The 18,621-nt window shown below is 36.1% G+C and overlaps 1 protein-coding gene across 1 annotated transcript in view; it reads left to right on the forward strand.

The window, feature by feature from the left end:
• The window catches only part of KYNU (kynureninase), a 164,164-nt gene extending 160,266 nt beyond the window's left edge, over positions 1-3,898 (forward strand). Inside the window, exons 12-13 of the mRNA XM_017888933.1 lie at positions 1,994-2,224; positions 3,630-3,898. Of these exons, the coding sequence (XP_017744422.1) occupies positions 1,994-2,224; positions 3,630-3,755 (357 nt within the window). The 3' untranslated portion in view covers positions 3,756-3,898. The remainder of the gene's footprint in view (positions 1-1,993; positions 2,225-3,629) is intronic.
• The last annotated feature ends 14,723 nt before the right edge of the window (positions 3,899-18,621 follow it).

Genomic DNA, 18,621 nt, shown 5'->3' on the forward strand with positions numbered 1-18,621 from the left:
TGCCTCCTACCAAATTCTGTGTAACCTGGGTCATCTGAGTCTTGGAGCACTATTATTTGTACCTCAGATCTCGGGGGCTTATGAAACCAAGATATCAGCCTCTGCTTGAGCTGTCTCTGTAGGCGTCAGACATTGTCTGGGAGGTGTGGTGGAGGAGAGAGACAGGCACCATTCTGTCCTGCGTTTCCTCTCTTGCTTAGATATCATTTACCTTCAGTACGATTCCCACCCTCTCCTTCAGCCAATCCATAGCCTCCATACAGTATAGTTCCAGGAAATCTATGGCTGAATGGTTTGAGTTTTATTAGAGTGCCTGCCTACACATGCCACGTGTACATACAGGAATAACTGTTTTCATAGACTTGATAAAGTCTCAATATCACCAAATGGCCCTATCTTTGCTCTTGATATCTTTGCTCATGACACAAAAAAGGAACATTAAGTGGCAGGCCAGTGCATCACACTCTGTTTGCAGTTCATTCAGTTCTTATACGTAGGATATATTTTTACACTCTACTTGACCTTAAGAGATAAGCCAGAAAAGCACATCTGTTCTGACCCCTAATATTCCAACACCAGTTATTGTGTGCCCTTGTCACTCATCTTAATATGAGACATCTCAGGCAGCAAATGGCAGTATTTTCACACCAGTGCTAGAGTTTAGAGGGGGGAAAATGAGAGAAAGCAAGCCCAAATGCTTCAGTAAAAATAAATGCGTTATCTAATATTATTTGCTTTCCTCTCTGAGAAAACTTAGCATTATTATTTAACTGCTTGTTTTCTTATTGTTAAACTGGAAGAAATTTAGGAGTCAGTAAAGCAGTTATAAATATTACCAGTAACACTGATTTCCACATTTGCACATGTTTAGATCATATTGCACTTTTTTGGGGATAAACAAACTTTACATAAAAGTTGGAAAAGTCTTCTTGATTATGATTTCAAAAAGTGGTTTTGGGGAAAAGCTTACATTGTATGATATTTAAATCCATTTTTTAAGGTATGTTTTACTTGATTATACTAAGTTAATTTAAAATAATTTGAAGGTATGTTCCCAGACCAAACTGATGGTTGGGCTATTATTTCTCGTGGCCCAGTAACAAGATGCAGATGAACAGGGGAGAAAGAGAGTTTTTATTTCTGTAACTGGTTACAGGGAGAAGGCCTGGAAATTATCACTAGACCGACTCAAAATTACAAAGTTTTCCAGAGCTTATATACCTTCTAAGCTATGTGTCTATGTGTAAGTGTGCATTCATCTGAAGACATAAGTGATTAACTTCTTTTAATCTATAACTAAGGTCTGAGCCCTGAAGACCTTCCTCTGCAGCCTCAGTAAATTTACTTAATCTAAATGGGTCCAGGTGCTGGAGTGATTACCCTTATCTTGTCTCCTGCTGAATCACTGAGGTTTGAGGAGTTCCTTTAGACCCCCAATAAACTTGTTTGCGGAGGCCTGGGGAGTTTCTTCACACCCAGAGTAAAAGCTTGTTTAATCCTAAATGAATCCTATTAAGAATTCCTTCATTATTTTGTCATGCTTTAAGGCCCAGGGAAGGCCTAGGCAAAACTCTTGGTGGGCTTTTGTTACATCCCAGCCTTGTATAAGGGCATGGGCTTTTTTCGTTTTTAATATTTAACTTAATCATTCGGTCAGTACTGACACAGTTGTGATAGAGGCCTGCGTTAGTGAGACCTGGCCTGCCACAGGTGCATGGTATTAACTTACATTTTCTTCCTTTGCAAGTTTTATTTAAGTGACATTTGTACAATTTTTCTGTCATGGAAATTTTACCTCCAGTGTTTAATAGCAAAGCATTTAAAGGAGGGCATGATTTTACAAAAAAAAAAAAAAAAAAAAAAAATTTTGTAAAAGGAGATATTTATTGGAAAGGTCAAACACGAGCATTTCCTTTTATGCATGATTTACTCTTAATTTTGCTTCTTTGTAAATCAATAAAACACTTTAATCTGATTGTTTCTCATTCCACAGATCTTTAAGCAAGCGACAATGAAGGCATTGCGGAAAAAATCTATTTTGCTAACTGGCTATCTTGAATACCTGATCAAGCATAACTATGGCAAAGATAAAGCAGCAACCGAGAAACCAATTGTGAACATAATTACTCCATCTCATATAGAGGAGCGGGGGTGCCAGCTAACAATAACATTTTCTGTTCCAAACAAAGATGTTTTCCAAGAACTAGAAAAAAGAGGAGTGGTTGTAAGTATGTCTTGCTTTGCTACCAGGTTTTGTCTGTGGGCTGCATGTTAGCGAGAACATTTGGATTGTTTGGTTTATTCATTGTTGCATGTTATTTCACATCAGTCAGTCAATTAAGGATAAATTAAGTGCCAACTAAGCCCTCAGCACTGTGCTAACTGAAAGGCATAGAGATCTGTCATTTCTGATAAAAAAGAAGATACCACAAACTTGGGTTATAGGAATAGTTTTTTGTAACTTATTCTTTTCATAACAGTTTGGGCAGAAAAAAATTATTATTTCATCATACTCAGTCAGGACATTGTTTTCTCTAGTTTGTACTATAATTCATTTATTGAAAGAATGGAATAAAAGATCATACCAATTTATTGAAGGGTAAAAAAAGAAAGTCTTATTTAGTTGCTTGATCAAATTAAGTTACTTTCAACTTTGTCACCTCAGTCAAAAAAGATATATATACACTTTCCAGGAGTGGTAACACTGCAAGGAATAATTTTTTTTAACCCTTCAGCCTGTATGACCTTCTTGAAGGTCTCTTGAAGAGAACTAATAAATGTGAACTGAGTCATTTCAGGGAAAAAAAGATAATGTATCTACTTCCAATGATTATGTAATTAAGGCACTGTTTGGCTCATGTTTACCTCCAAACCTGTAGGAGAGGTTACCCCCAGATGCTGAAGGCACAAGTCAGAAGATTCTAGATCAGACTCTGCCGTTGTCAAGCTCTGTCCTCTTAGGAAAGTTCATTAGGATCTATTGGCTTGAAATTTTCATCTGTATTTGGGGTATAAAAATAATTACCTCCAAGAGTTGTGATTGGATTGAAATGGGACAGCACACATAAATGATATACTATATTGTCTAGCCTGTAGCAGGTGTTTTCTAAAGTTAACCATAGCGATCTCCAGGCATGTCCAATTATCTGGTGCTACTTCAGGACCTACAATGTAGCTCACTTCTTATTTGTGAGATCACAGATTAGAGAATAACTTGAAGGATAATTTACTAAAACTCTCCAGACCCCAGTGAGGTTTTCATTCACTTAAATTCATCTGAGTTCCAGTCCTTCCATGGGGTCCCCACAGGAAAAAAAAAAAAAAAAAAAAAAAAATGAAAACTGTATGTATGATCTATTAAATGCTTAAGGAAGATAGCTGCTGAATAGATTTCAGGAATTTATCTTGGCTATTCACGCACCAATCCATTCTTATTTCTTAAATTATTATCAAGAGAAAAGTTTCATAAAACATAAAAACACCATGTTTTACTTAAAGTAAAAAATTTTGCTTATATATTAATTTTTAGGGAAATCATTATGAAGGTACTTTACATAAGTTTATCTTGAATCTATATTTTCAATGTGTGAATAACACTAATATTATTGTGGCTTTATTTTCCCGCACAGTGTGACAAGAGGAATCCAAATGGCATTCGAGTGGCTCCAGTTCCTCTCTATAATTCTTTCCACGATGTTTATAAGTTTACCAGTCTGCTCACTTCTATACTTGACTCTGCAGAAACAACAAATTAGCAGTGTTTTCTACAACAACTTAAGCAAATTATACTGAAAGCTGCTGTGGTTATTTCAGTATTATTCCATTTTGAATTATTGAAAGTATGTCACCATTGACCACATATAACTAACAATAAATAATATATCTTACAGAAAATCTGTTATAATTTTTTAAGGTCTGTGGCACTGAGGAGTCCACAGGGCTGCCTCGCTGCTTGGTGTTTGGGGGACCGAAACTGTGTTGGTTCAAGTATTATCTATACAGTCTCGATAAGCTGTCACATTTCATGGTCATTGACATGTTTTATGTGGTTTAATTTCTGATTGAACTGACAACTTCATAATGTTTGTGCAATTATTGTGTCAATTTTGGAAATATTACTTTAGTTTCAATTTACCAAGGAGTTTCTTTGAAGCATTGTAGTCTGATATATATACATACATATATATATATACACACACTCACACACATGTGATTTTAAAATGTTACATCCAATTCCAATCTAGGGAAAAGGAAATACATTTCCTGGGGTAGTGACTTTCAAATATATTTTGGGCACAATTCACATTGCTCCTGCTGATCTATAATACCAGAAACAAGTATGTATGTGAATATACACCATATATTATTGATTCTAAGATACTTTTGTCATATTTTAACATCTTTGAAAGAGGACCCATCTTTCAATTTTCAATCAAGTTTCTTACAGTCACCGTTGGCCATCTTTCTCATTACCATCTATGAAATTAGCATGCATCTCAAATAAATAGGTACCATCTTCTATTTGATAAAATAGTCTAAATAACAAAAATAAAAGTGTTTGCACTTATTTGCCTGTGCTCTAATATGTACTATTCTATTTTATGTCATTATAAGAAATGTTGGAAACTCATTATACTGATTTCCTCACCCACTCGTGAGCTCTAATTCACACTTTTTAAGAATGTTTCTTTCTTTAATGTTATCATAATCTCTTACTTTTTAAATGGGAACTACCCCTAATATAAGGGCTTAGATATTATATTACTATGTTTCCATAGTAAATAAATAACCCCAAGATCTTTTTGAGGATTAGAGGTATAAGAAATACGTACTCCATCTCTTGACCTTTTTGTCTCAAATCTGTGGACCTTTCTCACCCACTTTGAAAAACCTAAAGTGACACTCAGCCCTGTTGGACTTACCTAGTTTTCAATTGTTGATGCCACAATCATTATTTATAAGTTGACAAAATAGCATAGATATGTATACATAGCCAACAAGAAAGAGTGACATAATTATTGCCCCCGATTACACAAATTTGAATGAAATAAACAAACTTAGATAAACATTTTGGATGGTAGATGTAAATAATAATATGTGGAGCTCCAACATCAACACCTACCAATACCAGTAACTACTGATATTTATCAAGTACTTACCATGCACCGTGTATTGTACTATCTTACTCGTGTAATCTCCCTTAATTGAGTGGTTACATACTGCTTTAGCAAATCTTCCCACTGCAACTAATCCTCATAGATGGAAGAGTTCTCAAAACCTTAAAACTCACGCGTGAGTGGATTCATATATATATAATTATTATTATACTTTAAGTTCTTGGATACATGTGCAGAACATACAGGTTTGTTACATAAGCATACATGTGCCATGGTGGATTGCTGCACCCATCAACCCATCATCTACATTAGGTCTTTCTCCTAATGCTAACCCTCCTCTTGCCCCCCACTCCCTGACAGGACCTGGTGTGTGATGTTCCCCTCCCTGTGTTCATATGTTCTCATTGTTCAACTCTTATTTATGAGTGAGAACATGCAATGTTTGTTTTTCTGTTCATGTGTTAGTTTGCTGAGAATGATGATTTCCAGCTTCATCCATGTCCCTGCAAAGGACATGAACTCATTCTTTTTTATGGCTGCATAGTATTCCATGGAATCTTTGTGACACATTTTCTTTATCCAGTCTATCATTGATGGGCATTTGGGTTGGTTCCAAGTCTTTACTATTGTGAATAGTGCCACAATAAACATATGTGTGCATGTGTCTTTATAGTAGAATGATTTATAATCCTTAGGGTACATACCCAGTAATAGGATTGCTGGGTCAAATGGTATTTCTGGTTCTAGATCCTTGAGGAATCACCACACTGTCTTCCACAATGGTTGAACTAGTTTACACTCCCACCAACAGTGTAAAAGTGTTCCTATTTCTCCACATCCTCTCCAGCACCTGTTGTTTCCTGTGATCACCATTCTAACTGGTGTGAGATAGTATCTCATTGTGGTTTTGATTTGCATTTCTCTGATGGCCAGTGATGATGAGCATTTTTTCATGTGTCTGTTGGCTGCCATCAGAGAATACTATAAACACCTATATGCAAATAAACTAGAAAATCTAGAAGAAATGGATAAATGGTTCAACATACACAAATCAATAAACGTAATCCATCATATAAGCAGAACCAAAGACAAAAACGACATGATTATCTCAATAGATGCAGAAAAGGCCTTTTACAAAATTCAATAGCCCTTCATGCTAAAAACTCTGAATAAATTAGATATTGATGGGACGTATCTTAAAATAATAAGAGCTATTTATGACAAACCCACAGTCAATATCATACTGAATGGGCCATAACTGGAAGCATTCCCTTTGAAACCTGGCACAAGACAGGGATGCCCTCTCTCACCACTCCTATTCAACATAGTATTGGAAGTTCTGACCAGGGCAATCAGGCAGGAGAAAGAAATAGAGTGTATTCAATTAGGAAAAGAAGAAGTAAAATTGTCCCTGTTTGCAGATGACATTATTGTATATTTAGAAAACCCTGTCATCTCAGCCCAAAATCTCCTTAAGCTCATAAGCAACTTCAGTAAATTTGTTTAAGTCTCTTGTAGATTCGGTATATTTGCCCTTTGTCAGATGGATAGATTGCAAAAATTTTCTCCCATTCTGTAGGTTACCTGTTCACTCTGATGATAATTTCTTTTGCTGTGCAGAAGTTCTTTAGTTTAATTAGGTTCCCTTTGCCAATTGTGACTTTTGTTGCAATTGCTTTCAGTGTTTTAGTCTTGGATTCTTTGTCCATGCCTATATCCTGAATGGTATTGCCTAGGNCTGAGGCCTCTGTTTTGTTCCATTGGTCTATATATCTGTTTTTGTTCAGCACCATGCTGTTTTGTTTACTGTAGCCTTGTAGTATACTTTGAAGTCAGGTACTGTGATGCCTCCAGCTTTGTTCTTTTTGCTTAGGATTGTCTTGGCTATACGGGCTCTTTTTTTGGTTCCATATGAAATTTAAAGTAGTTTTTTTCTAATTCTGTGAAGAAATTCAATGGTAGCTTGATGGAAATAGCATTGAATCTATAAATTACTTTGAGCCATATGGCCATTTTCAGTATATTGATTCTTCCTATCTATGAGCATGGAATGTTTTTCCATTTGTTTGTGTACTCTCTATATCCTTGAGCAGTGGTTTGTATTTCTCCTTGAAGTGGTCCTTTACATCCCTTGTAAGTTGTATTCCTAGGTTTTTTTTTTTTTTTTTCTCTTTGTAGCAATTGTGAATCAGAGTTCACTCATGATTTGGTTCTCTGTTTGTCCTATATACCTATATTGGTGTATAGGAATGCTTATATTTTTAAAATGGAAGATGATGTCTCTCTATGTTACCCAGGCTGGTCTCAAAACTCCGGGGCTCAAATGATCCTCCTATCTTAACCTCCTGAGTAGCTGAGACTGTAGTCACACACCACCATGCATGACCAGGAATTGTTTTTGAACTTCATAGTGGTAAACAAAACAGATGTGTTTTCAGTTCTCATGGAATATGGAGCTTAGTAGGAGAAACATATGTTGAACTTGTAAGCAGAGAAGTAAATCTACAGTGACAAACGTAATTTCTGAAGGGTATTAATTAGATGGCTGAGTGAGGGGAAGATTTGGAAGGTGCTCTTACGTTTATAAATGTTCTACAATATTTTATGCTAATCACATTAAAATTATATCAAAATATATATACAAGTCATGGAAAACATAATCAGCACCATGTACTCAACACCTAGGTTAAAAACTAACATTAAAAATTCCCTTTCCAGCTCACATTCTGCTCCTTCCCCAAATCCGGAGATAACCATTGAATTATATTTTGTTTTCTTCATTCCCTTACTTTCTTTAAGTTTTACACCCATGTATGTACCCATAAAAATCTATTAGCTAATTTTGGTTGTGCATGAATATTGTATAAATGCAATTATACTGTATATATTCTGCTTTTGCACATATTTTTAGATTCATCCATTTGTGGCATGTAGCTTTCCATTCATTTTCATTGCTGCTCAGTGTTGTATTTCAAATTTTACATTTATTTTAGAGAAGAGTAATAAACCATCTTTAAGTTCTAATATGCTACAGGTAATTTTGTAAACGATGTGAGGTGATGATTCTATTTCATTTTTTCCCATATAGATAATTTATATTATTAATAATTCCTTCTCTTTCATAAGTCAGATTTCTATATATCTATATAAATATAGATATGTAGATATATGAAAGCAATATATATATGGACTTCTTTCTGGGCTATCTGTACTTTCACACTGGCTAATTTGCTTGTTTTTTCATCAATACTTCACTGCCTTAATTACTACAACATAGCAGGGCCTGGCATCTGCTAGATTAAGTTTCTCAGCTTCTTTTTATTAAGACTGCCCTGAATTGGCCTGGTTATCCTGGACCCCCTATTTTTTATATATATTTTGAATACATCTAAATAAATTTAGAATAAATCTATTGTGTTCCATAAAACCCCTGTTGGGATTTCAACTGAATTGCAATTAAATTTTAGATCAGTTTTGAAAGAATTGACTCAATAGTGAGCCTTCCTACCCAAGACCATCACATTTATTTATGGTTTCTTTAATGCTTTTCAAAATTTTTTATTTTCTCTATTATGGAAATGCATATTATAGTTTGACAAATTCCTAAGTACTTTTAATTCTTTTGTCATTCCACTTTATCATTTTTGTTGTTGTTTTAAAAGACAGGGTCTCGCTCTGTCACCCAGGCTGGAGTGTACTGATGTGATTATAGCTCACTGCAGCCTCAACATTCTGGGCTCAAGTGATCCTCCCACCTCAGCCTCTGGAGTAGCTAGGACTACAGGTATGTGCCACAGTGCCTGGCTAATTTTTAAGTGTTAAATTTTTTAAAATGTTGTAGAAACAGTGTTTCGCTACATTTCCCAGGCTGGTCTCAAACTCCTGGCCCCAAGCAATCTTCCTGCCTCAGCTTCCCATACTTGGATTATACGCATAAGCCATGGCACCAGCTCCATGTGTTATCTGTTATAAAATTTAATATTTAACTGATAGTACTCTGTATACATGAATTTGACTGATACACATTTTTAATGTAGGAAATTATGTGCAAATGAGCACACTTTTCTCTTTCCTTCCTTCTTTCCTTCCTTCTTTTCTTTCTTTCTTTTCTTTCTTTTCCTTTCTTTCTTTCTCTTTCTCTTTTCTTTCCTTCTTCTTTCTCTTTCTCTCTCTCTCTTTCTCTTTCTGTCTCTCTCTCTCTCTTTCTCTCTTACCCTCTCTCTTTCTCTCTTACCCTCTCTCTTTCTCTCTCCCTTCCTTCCTGCCTTCCTGCCTTTTATTCTTTCCTTCCTGCCTCCCTCCCTCCTTCCTTTCTTTCCTTCTTTCCTTCATTCATTCTTTCTTTCTTTCTTTTTCTTCCTTTCATCTTCTTTCTCACAGGGTGTCACTCTGTTGCCCGGGCTAGAGTGAAGTGGCACATGATCATCCATCACTGCAACCTCCAACTCAAACACTTGAGTGATCCTCTGGCCCCAGTTTCCCAGGCAGCTGGGACTACAGGCACGTGCCACAACGCCAAGCTAATTTTTAAAAATAATTTTTTTAATAGATTCAGAGTCTTGCTATGTTGTCTAGGCTGATCTCAAACTCCTGGCCTCAAGCAATCCTCCACCCTCAACCTCCCATTACAGGCATGAGCTGCTACTCCTGGACCTCATTTTCTTTCTTTCTTTTTTTTTTTTTTTTTTTTTTTTTGGAGACAGAGTGTCTGTCACCCAGGCTGGAGTGTAGTGACATGATCTCAGCTCATTGCAACCTCTGCCTCCTGGTTTCAAACAATTTTCATGCCTCAGTCTCCCAAGTAGCTGGGATTACAGGCATGGGCCACTATGCCCAGCTAATTTTTTTATTTTTCATAAAGACAGGGTTTCACCATGTTGGCCAGGCTGGGACTTCAGGTGATCCACCTACTTCGACCTCCCAAAGTTCTGGGATTACAGGTGTGAGCCACCACACCCAGCCCCTCATTTTCTTTTTGATTTTTATTTATTTTCCTCTGTTTTTCTTCTTTTGAATTTAGGGATGTGTGTGTGGGGATGTATTAAGTCTCTTTTTTCTTTCAAGTTTTGTGGAAATTATACACATATTCTTTGTTATTTTAACAATTACTCTGGCTATTTTAACATGCAAACATAATGAAATTTAGAATTAGCCATTTTTATAACTCTCCTTCTGACTAGTTGAAGAAATGAGAGTGCTTTAATATAAAACAGCCAACTCTTTACTTATACACTATCACTGTTCATTATAGCATTTTTAGTCTAGCTTCCTCCCTCCTCTCTCTCTCTCACTAATCTTTGCTATTTCTCCCTACAATTCAGAATTTTGTTTATTGATGAAGTACATATATAATTTATTACAATTCATTTTAATGAAGAACTTTTAGTGGTAAATTGTATTAGTCTTCAGGAAAAAGCACTTTTATTGATACTTTTTTCTCATTACTTAAAAATGGTTTCACTTGATATAGAATTCTATGTTGACAGTAGTTTTCTTTCAGGAAGTAGAAAATATTAAGTTACAGTCTTTTGACTTCTATTACTGCTGTTACGCATTCAGCTACCTCTTACTACTTTGCCCTTAAGGGCTCTTTGTCTTTAATGATCTGCACTTTTATTATGGTGTGTCTAGGCAGTTATTTATTCTATTTCTTTATTTGCTGTCTATCCAAGATTATAGGATTAATTTTTTAAGTTCTAGAAAATTCAGAAGTATCATTTATTCAATTATTACCTCTTTCTATTATTTACTTTTTAAAATAAAAGGATATATGTTAGAATTTTCCACTCTCTCACGTATGCCTTTAACCTCATATTTTCTATTTCTTTCTATTTCTATTTCTGGGCTGCAATCTTGTTTAACAATTCTAAAACTTATTTTTTAGTTTCTAAAAGTTCTATTATTTTTCTTTTCAAAATTCCTTCCATTTGTGATCTTTTGAATGTACTTCTGCTTTAGGCATTAGTAATGGACATTCTGGTTTCCCATTGAGGTTTCCTTCATCAGCTGTTCTGCCTGGTGGCTGCCACCAACAATTTTAGGTACCTCCCTCCTCATACTTTGGGGTCAGGCCACACACTATAAATGATTGGGAAAAAAATGAAAATATGAAAAACTTACACTTTGTATCAGTCAGGAGAAGGATAATCTTCACACTACAGTTTATGCTTCAGAAGCCACCCCTTCTCCGTGGGTTAGACCATGACTAGAAGTTTCCTGATACCATTCCCCTGCCCAGCTCTTTTGGTGATCCCCTTCACTTCCTCTGTTACAGGTTTCCCTGATGAGCACTGCTTCAATAAAACATAGTCATCCAAATCCCAGTCTCAAGCACGCTATTGTGGGAACCTGATCTAAGTCAGCGTTTTCCTTATCTAATCACAAATACTTTATAGTCCATATCTAGTATATAATGAATGTACAGTTGTTTCTGTTGGAGTTCACATATGATGCCTTGTTTCCTTTGTAGTTTTGTGATTGATAGCTTTGAACTGCTCATTTACCTTGACCTTTTGAATTCTTTGAAAACTGAGTTAAGTCTGATTTTCCAGAGTTTTTGTTTGCTTCTGCCAGTTGCACAGAATCACTGAGAAGAACATTTTAAATTCTTATTTTTTGTTTTATTCAGATCACATAAGTAGGATTTATCTGAATATATATAATATATAAACATATGTTTATAAAATAAAACATAAAATATGAAATACATAATACAGTATAAAATCTGTGTAAACATGATCATTAAATATATATTTACATAGTATAAATATAATAAATATTTAAAGCAATTGTATTTTTAAAAAATTTCTTCTAAAGAAAAACAGAATACATGTGCAGGTTTGTTACGTAGATATACGTGTGCCATGGTGGTTTGCTGAACCTATTGACTCGTCTTCCAAGTTCCCTCCCCTCACCTCCCACCCCTCAACAGGCCCTGGTGTGTGTTGTTCCCCTCTCTGTGTCCATGTATTCTCAACTTCCACTTATGAGTGAGAACATGCAATATTTGGTTTTCTGATCCTGTGTTAATTTACTGAGGATGATAGCTTCCAGCTTCATCCATGTCCCTGCAAAGGACATGATCTCATTCCCTCTTATGGCTGCATAGTATTCCATGGTGTATATGTACCACATTTTCTTCATCCAGTCTATCAGTAATAGGCATTTGTGTCGGTTCCATGTCTTTGCCATTGTAAATAGTGCTGCAATAAACTAAGTGTGCATGTGTCTTTATACTAGAGTGATTTCTGTTCTTCTTCTATATACCCAGTAATGGGATTGCTTGTTCAAATGATATTTCTGATTCTAGATTGCCATATTGTCTTCCACAATGGTTGAACTAATTTACATTCCCACTAACAGTGTAAAAGCATTCTTATTTCTCCACAGCCTCACAAGCATCTATTGTTTTCTGACTTTTTAATGATTGCCATTCTGACTGGCATGAGATGGTATCTCATTGTGGTTCTGATTTGCATTTCTCTGATGATCAGTAATGTTGAACATTATTTTTATGTTTGTTGGCCACCTAAATGTCTTCTTTTGAGAAGTGTCTTTTCATATCCTTTGTCCATTTTTGGGTGGGGCTGTTTTTTTCTCGTAAATATGTTTAAGTTCTTTGAAAATTCTGGGTATTAGACTTTTGTCAGATATGTAGATTGGAAAAATTTTCTCCCATTTTGTAGGTTGCCTGTTCACTCTGATTATAGTTTCTTTTGCTGTACAGTAGCTCTTTAGTTTAATTAGATTCCATTTGTCAATTTTGGCTTTTGTTGCAATTGTTTTTGNCTAAATGTCTTCTTTTGAGAAGTGTCTTTTCATATCCTTTGTCCATTTTGGGTGGGGCTGTTTTTTTCTCGTAAATATGTTTAAGTTCTTTGAAAATTCTGGGTATTAGACTTTTGTCAGATATGTAGATTGGAAAATTTTCTCCCATTTTGTAGGTTGCCTGTTCACTCTGATTATAGTTTCTTTTGCTGTACAGTAGCTCTTTAGTTTAATTAGATTCCATTTGTCAATTTTGGCTTTTGTTGCAATTGTTTTTGGTGTTTTAGTCATGAAGTATTTGCCCATGCCTGTGTCCTGAATGGTATTACCTAGATTTTCTTTTAAGGTTTTTATGGTTTTTGGTTTTACACTTAAGTCTTTAATCCACCTTGAATTAATTTTTGTATAAGGTGTAAACAAAGGGTCCCGTTTCCATTTTCTGCATATGGCTAGCCAATTTTTCCAGCACTATTTACTGAATAGGAGATCCTTTACCCTTGCTTGTTTTTGGCAGGTTTGTTGAAGATCAGATGATTGTAGATGTGTGGTGTTATTTCTGATGTCTCTGTTCTGCTCCACTGGTCTATATGTCTGTTTTGGTACTAGTACCATGTTGTTTTGGTTACTGTTGCCTTGTAGTATAGTTGAAGTTAGGTAGCCTGATGCCTCCAGCTTTGTTCTTTTTGCTTAGGACTGTCTTGGCTATACGAGGTCTTCTTTGATTCCATATGTAATTTAAAATAGTTTTTTCTAATTTTGTGAAGAATGTCAATGGTAGTTTGACAAAAATAGCATTGAATCTATAAATTATTTTGGGCAGTATGGCCATTTTCAGGATACTAATTCTTCCTCTCCATGAGGATAGAATGTTTTTCTATTTGTTCCTGTCCTCTCTTGATTTTATTTTATTTTATTTTTTGAGCAGTGGTTTGTAGTTCTCCTTGAAGAAGTCATTCACTTCCCTTGTTAGCTGTATTCCTAGGTATTTCATTCTCTTTGTAGCAGTTGTCAATGGGGATTCATTCATGATTTGGCTCTCTGCCTGCCAATTTGTGTAGGAATGCTAGCAATTTTTGCACATTGATTCTGTATCCTAGGACTTTGCTAAAGTTGCTTATCAGTTTAAGAAGGTTTTTGGCTGAGACGATGGGATTTTCTAGACATAAGATCATGTCATCTGCAACAAAGATAATTTGACTTCCTCTCTTCTTGTTTATATATATACACTTTATTTCTTTCTCTTGCCTGATTGCCCTGGCCAGAACTTCCAATACTATTTTGAAAAGGAGTGGTGAGAGAGGGCATCCTTGTCTTGTGCCACTTTTCAAGGGGAATGTTTCTAGATTTTGCCCATTCAGCATTATATTGTCTGTTGGTTTGTCATATACAGCTTTTATTATTTTGAGGTTTGTTCTATCAATAACTAGTTTATTGAGAGTTTTTAACATGAGGGGATGTTGAATTTTTTCAATGGCCTTTTCTGCGTCTGTTGACATAATCATGTGGTTTTCACCTTTAATTCTGTCTATGTGATGAATCACCCATATTTATTTGCATATGTTGAACCAACCTGGCATCCTGGGGATGAAACCAACTTGATCGTGGTAGATAAGTTTTTTGATGTGCTGCTGGATTGCTTTTGCCAGTATTTTATTGAGGATTTCTACATTGATGTTCATCAATGTTATTGTCCTAATGTTTTCCCTTTTTTTGCTGTAGCTCAGCCAGGTTTTGGTGTTAAGATGATGCTGGCCTCATAAAACAAGTTAGGGAGGAGTCCTTCCTTTTCTTTTCTTTCTTTCTTTCTTTCTTTTTTTTTTTTTTTTTGGTAATAATTTGGTAGAAATGTTACCAGCTCTTATTTGTACCTCTGGTAGAATTCAGCTGTGAATCCATCTGGTCCTGGGCTTTGGTTGGTTAGTAGGATATTTATTACTGCCTCAAATAGAGAACTCATTATTGGTCTTTCAATTATTATTTCAATAATAATGAAGACATGACAGTGATTTCATGTCTTCCTAGTTTGTTCTTGGGAGGGTGTATATGTGTAGGAACGTACCAATTTCTTCTAGATTTTCTAGTTTATCTGCATAGAGGTGTTTATAGTATTCTCTGTAGGTTGTTTCTATTTCTGTGTGGTCAGTGGTGATATCTTCATTATAATTTCTGAAATTGTTTAATGATTCCTCTTAATTTCCTTCTTTATTATTCTAGCTAACAATCTATTTTATTGATTTTTTTCAAAAAATCTGGTCCTGAATTTGTTAATTTTTTGAAGGGTTTTTCTTGTCTCTATTTCCTTCAGTTTAACTCTGATCTTGTTTATTTCTTGTCTTCTGCTAACTTTGGGATTTGTTTGCTTTTGGTTCTCTAGTTATTTTAGTTGTGATGTTATTGTGTGAATTTGAGATCTTTCTAGCTTTTTGATGTGGGCATTGAGTGCTATAAATTTCCCTCTTAACACTGCTTTAGCTGTGTCACAGAGATTCTGCTACATTGTCTCTCTCTTCTTATTAGTTTTGAAGAACTTCTTGATTTCTGCCTTAATTTTATTATTTCCCCAAGAGTCATTCAGGAGCAGGTTGTTCAATTTCCATGTAGTTGTGTGGTTTTGAGTGCATTTCTTAGTTTTGAGTTCTAATTTGATTGTGCTCTAGTCTGAGAGATTGTTATAATTTCATTTCATTTGCATTTGCTGAGGAATGTTTTACTTTGGATTATGTGATCAATTTTAAAGTAAGTGCCATGTGGCAATGAGAAGAATGTATATTCTGTTTATGGGTGGAGAATTCTATAGATATCTGTCAGGTCCACTTGATCCAGAACTGATTCAGGTCCTAAATATATTCGTTAATTTTCTGTTTCAATTGTTATCTAATATTGTCAGTGGGGTGTTAAAGTCTCCTACAATTACTGCGTTGTAGTCTAAGTCTCTTTGTAGATCTCTAAGGACTTGCTTTATAAATCTAGATGCTCCTGTATAGGGTGCATATATATTTAGAATAGTTAACTCTTCTTGGTGAATTAAACCCTTTACCATTATGTAATGTCCTTCTTAGTCTTTTCGTTTTTTAATCTTTGTTGGTTTAAAGTCTGCTTTGTCAGAAACTGGGATTGAAACTCTTGCTTTTTTCTGTTTTCCATTTTCTTCATAAATTTTTCTCCATCCCTTTGTTTTGAGACTATGTGTGTCTTTGCAGGTGAGATGGATCTCTTGAAGACAGCATACCAATGAGGTATGGCTCTTTATCCAGCTTACATTCTGTGTCTTTTAATTGAGGCGTTTAGCCAATATACATTTAGGGTTAGTATTGTTATGTGTGAGTTTGATCCTGTCATCATCATGCTACATGGTTATTTTGCAGACGTGTTTATATGGTTGCTTCACAGTATCATTGGTCTGTGTACTTCAGTGTGTTTTTGTAATGGCTTATAACAATTTTTCTTTTCATATTTAGTGCTTCCTTCAGGAGCTCTTGCAATACAGGCCTGATGGTGACAAATTCTCTCAGCATTAAGATCTGAAAAGGATCTTATTTCTCAGTATTAAGATCTGAAAAGGATCTTATTTCTCCTTTGCTTATTAAGCATAGTTTGGTCAGATATAAAATTCTAGGTTGGAAATTCTTTTATTTAAGAATGTTGAATATTGGCCCCCAATCTCTTCTGGCTTGTAGGGTTTCCACTGATAGATCTGCTGTTAGTGTGATGAGCTTCCCTTCATAGGCAAACTAGCCTTTCTCTCTTGCTATTCTTAACATTTTTTCTTTCATTTTGACCTTGGGGAATCTTATGATTATGTGTCTTGGGGTAGATCTTCTCATGGAGTATCTTACTGGGGTTCTCTGGATTTCCTAAATTTGAGTGTTGGCCTATCTTGCTAGGTTGGGGGAGTTCTCCTGGATGATATCCTGAAGTATGTTTTCCAACTTGATTCCATTTTCCTCATCTCTTTCAGGTACCCCAATCAGTCAGAGGTTCAGTCTCTAGATAATCCATATCTCTCAAAGGTTTTGTTCATCCTTATTCATTCTTTTTCTCTATTCTTGTCTGCCTATCTTACTCCAGAAAGGTATTTATAGAGCTCTGAGATTCTTTCCTCTGCTTGGTCTATTCTGCCATTGATACTTATGATTGCATTGTGAGGTTCTTGTATTGTATTTCTCAGCTCCCTGAGGTTGGTTATGCTCCTCTCTAAATTGGCTATTCTGTCTATCAGCTCCTGCATTCTTTTATCATAATCTCTAGCTTATTTGCATTGGGTTACAACTTGCTCTTTTAGCTCAGTAAAGTTTATCATTACCCACCTTCTGCAGCCTACTTCTGTTATTCAGCCATCTCAGCTGCAGCCCAGTTCTGTGTCCTTGCTGGAGAGGTGTTGCAGTCATTTGGAGGAGAAGAAATACTCTGGCTTTTTAAATTTTTAGTATTTTTGCATTTTTTTTCTTATCTTTGTGGGCTTCTCTACCTTTGATGTTTGTGGTTGCTGAGCTTTGATTAGGGCTTTTGTGGGGTCTTTGTTGATGTTGCTGTTATTTTCTGTTTGTTTGTTTTTCCTTTAAGAGTAAAACCACTTTTCCGTAGAGTTGCTGTTGTTTCCTGGGGGTCCACTCCAGACCCCAGTTTCCTTGGTTTTTCCTGAACCAGGAAATATCACCAGTCAAGGCTGTAAAATAGCAAAGATGGCAACCTGCTCCTTCCTCTATAGGCTCTGCACCAGAAGGGTAGTGTACCTGTTCCTGGCCTGAATGTGCCCATAGGGGGTGGCTGCAGACTCCTGTTGGAAGGCCTCACCCAATCAGGAGGAACAGGATCAGGGACCTGCTTAAAGAAGTGGTCTGGCTGCTTTTGGTAGAGCAGATGTATTGTGCTGGGGGAGATCCTTCCTTGTCCAGACCCTTCGGACTCTCCAAAGCTGGCAGGCTAGAATGGCTGAGTTGACCAAACCACAGAGATGGATGGCTGCCCCTCCTGATCAGAAGCTCCATTCCAGGGAGAGATCAGAGCTTTGTCTATGTAACTCTGGCTGGAGTGACTGAAGCCCCCACAGGGACATCCCACCCAGGACATCCCTGGCCACACTATTTTGCCTCCACTTCAAACCTTATGTTGCTATTTTCAGTGTCCAAACTTCTGATCATCTAGAGATTCAGGCACAGCATCTACAGAGCTCTTTAAGCCATAAAAAAAATTCTGTCTTCATCTCTACAGCCATCTTCTTGCCAAAATAAGTGAGGAAAGATTATGTGAATACCTGGATTCCAGCAGGAGCTAAGCTGGCCGAGTTTGCTTAAGTGAGTTCTTTCACACACAACCCCATATACACTTTTGATAGAAAATTCAGTGAGGTTTTTTCTTTCTTCTATCATTGTTGTTGGGTTCTGATTACTTCCATCTGGCTTCAGTGGGTCAAACTGGACCTCTGGGGAAGAGCACAACTCTTCTTGGGGTGCACAGCAGGTCAGGCTCCTCAAGTGAGCTGGAGCTATTTTTGCAGGGGGTGCAGGGTGGGATCAGAGGATGGGATGCCCCAAAGCTCGTGTAGGTGGGCAGTGGGAGGTTGTCTGCTAACATGCTGAGTGCACAGGGGCTGTAGCCAGCCACTTGAGAACTTCAAACTCCACTTTTCTGCACTGTACATATATATGAAAAAAAAAGTCTATATTAAAATATATTAAAATAAATATTTATATGAAAATATACATATTAATATATATTTATTTAAAAATATGAGAAT

This window comes from Rhinopithecus bieti, unplaced genomic scaffold (assembly GCF_001698545.2).
Source record: "Rhinopithecus bieti isolate Rb0 unplaced genomic scaffold, ASM169854v2 scaffold_17743, whole genome shotgun sequence".
Classification (NCBI taxonomy): Eukaryota; Metazoa; Chordata; class Mammalia; order Primates; family Cercopithecidae; genus Rhinopithecus; species Rhinopithecus bieti.